The sequence below is a fragment of the Cheilinus undulatus genome, linkage group 2 (genome assembly GCF_018320785.1).
Source record: "Cheilinus undulatus linkage group 2, ASM1832078v1, whole genome shotgun sequence".
Lineage (NCBI taxonomy): Eukaryota > Metazoa > Chordata > Actinopteri > Labriformes > Labridae > Cheilinus > Cheilinus undulatus.
The window spans coordinates 43,034,824-43,037,346 of NC_054866.1; the positions used below are offsets into that span (position 1 = coordinate 43,034,824).

General features: G+C 46.9%; 1 protein-coding gene across 1 annotated transcript; it reads right to left on the reverse strand.

The window, feature by feature from the left end:
* Positions 1-253: 253 nt before the first annotated feature.
* lpar6a (lysophosphatidic acid receptor 6a) lies at positions 254-2,523 on the reverse strand. Its single transcript, XM_041813575.1, has 2 exons — positions 2,129-2,523; positions 254-1,762 (listed from the first exon to the last, which is right to left on the reverse strand). The coding sequence occupies exon 2, from the start codon at positions 1,759-1,761 to the stop codon at positions 691-693; it is 1,071 nt and encodes a 356-aa protein (XP_041669509.1). The 5' UTR covers position 1,762; positions 2,129-2,523; the 3' UTR covers positions 254-690.

The following is a 2,523-nucleotide window of genomic DNA, read 5'->3' on the forward strand; positions in this document are numbered from 1 at the left end:
CATTCCTGCCTTAGCCATGATGACATCTGAAAATATGTCAGTATATCTAAAAACTCAATTTTCCCAGCCCTAATTCCAGAGTGAGGAGATTAAATAGACAAAGGTTCATGGTGCGTTGTTGTTTTAGACAGTACATGACTTTTATTCATTACTGTAGCATGAGTGCAGTAAGTTAAAGTCTGTGTCAGTGCATTTAATGGTCTGTGAAGACAAGGAGTCACAATTTAAAAAAACAGCAGAGCCCTGTACAGTCTAAAGCTTGATATAACGTTAATTTAATAGATACTACTCTAAAGTTAGCACCACAACTTACCACAGAAATGTACAGATACAGGCACATGTAGCATTGAATATATCACAGACGTCCTGCTGTTCAGTGATCACATTCCCTTCCAGGTCACTGGCAGAATAATTGTGCTTAACACAATTACAGTATATTCCACAGGAAAGGGAAATTAGTAAGTAGTAAGAACAGATCCACAGATGTGAACAAAGGGTCATGTTGCATTAATACTGCAGAGTGGGGCCGTCATCGACAGGCTCTAACATTCAGCCCTGAGATGAGGATAATACTTCTTTGGCAGGTGCTCCACGGAGCACTCCAGAAAATCCATTCCCATTGTCTCAGAGAGGTTTGTTTTCCACGGAAGGATTTCGGCATCTTTCATGTCAAGCGTAGCAATAACAGTGTCACACTGAGGACTCACTGTGGAAGACTTTAGCTTTGAGATTCCTCAGACTGCACTGCAGGTTAGAGCTGGTTTCTGACTGCAGGGCCTCGGAGAACTTGACGTCATACGAACGGTTGACCTGAGACTTCCTCTTGATGGAGTTCTGGATGGTCTCTGAGGTGAAGTAGTAAATAATGGGGTCAAAGCAGCAGTTGGAAACAGCAATGCACAAAGCTATAGGGTATATGGTTCGGACCACTGACTCCACAAAGCATCCTTTTAGAGTTTTGGTGCGCACCAGGGAATAGAAAACAAGGTTTACATTGTAAGGGATGAAGCAAAAGCAAAAAATAAAGAGATGCACGATTATCATGCGTAGGATCTTTGCTTTGTTCAGCTTCCCTCCCCGGCTGATGGTCTGCGGACGCCGCAGGGTCTGCAGCACCATGATGGAGCAGCAGACGTTGAGCAGAAGCGGGATGATGAAGCCCACAGTTTCTATGAAGATCACCACCTTGGAGAGGTGAGACCGCCACTGTTTGGAGGAGAAGTTCTCAAAGCAGAAAGTGGCGTTAGAGTTGTTGTTGCTTTGTGAAGTGGTCTCCAGTAAAAACCCTGTGGGCAGACTCCCCGAGAGCACCAACACCCAGACTGCGGCACAAACTATCCGTGCATTCCTTTTGGTCCTAATTGCTCTGGAGCGGAAAGGGTGCACGATGGCTAGAAAACGATCCACGCTGATGCAGGTGAGGAAGAGGATGCTGCCATACATGTTGGTGTAGAAGAGCGAGACGGAGAACTTGCAGAGCACGCTCCCGAATGGCCAGTTCTGGTTGATGAAGTAGAAAACCCTCAGAGGGAGCGTGAAGACAAACAGCAGGTCAGACAGAACAAGGTTCATCATGTAAGTGGTGGTTTCATTCCTCAGTTTTAGAGAGCATGTGAAGATGTAGATGGCCACCACGTTGGTGATGAGCCCCACCACAAACACAATGCTGAACACCGTACTGTACAGCGGGTACTTGAAGCCATCATTCTTGATGCAGGTGGAGTTGTTTGCTGCATCAGTCAGAATGGTGTTGTTGTACATTCTGAGAGACAAAGAAAGGGGGGTGAGGAGGTCTTTTGTGTAAAATCTTTATAATGAAAGGGCTTCCTGGAACAGTTAATTCGCCATGAATGGAAAGTTAATCAGAGAGAGATGCATTGAAAGACACTCTGTAAATCAGGCCATCAGCACAAAGCTTTCTTTTAAGACAGCTGTCCGTGTAAGAGAGCACTGCAGCACATGGTCCACATCATTCCCTCTCTTTCTTGATGTTGTGATTTAAGGGTTACCTCATGTTGAAAGGACCCCTCCCATGGGACAGAGATCCAGGCTGGAGTGTCCTCCCCTCCCCCTGCCCTGTCTCCGACCAGGCTGAGTCCCAACAAGTTGCAGGCTGAGTGTTACTTACTCAGATTAATCAAACGTGTCTCCTTTCACTCATGAAATCCTGTGCTGAGTCCACAGAAGGAGTGATGACATATCCACTCAGGTCCGTCTGAGAGACGCCCGCATGGCAGATCCCTTTCCCACACCAGCAACGTTGTCATTAGTCCTCCCCACAAACCACCAGACTTCTTCTCAGACGCTCCACAGAAGCTGGCTGGAGTGGAGCTCGTGCTCTCAGCCCGTGTGTCACAGAGTGAGTGTTTGTCCCCAGGGTCTGTTCTCTGGGCTCCCCGCTCCTTTCCTTCTCTGTTCCTAAACGGAATCACCCAGTTTCTACTTCTCTGTCTGTTTCCTCAGTTTGTTTCTCTCTCTGACAGCCTCACGAGCTTTGACTCAGCACACATTATGCTCAGACAG

Bases quoted from the DNA above. Each gene is read 5' to 3' on its own strand.
- lpar6a (XM_041813575.1), bottom strand. From the start codon at position 1,761: ATGTACAACAACACCATTCTGACTGATGCAGCAAACAACTCCACCTGC.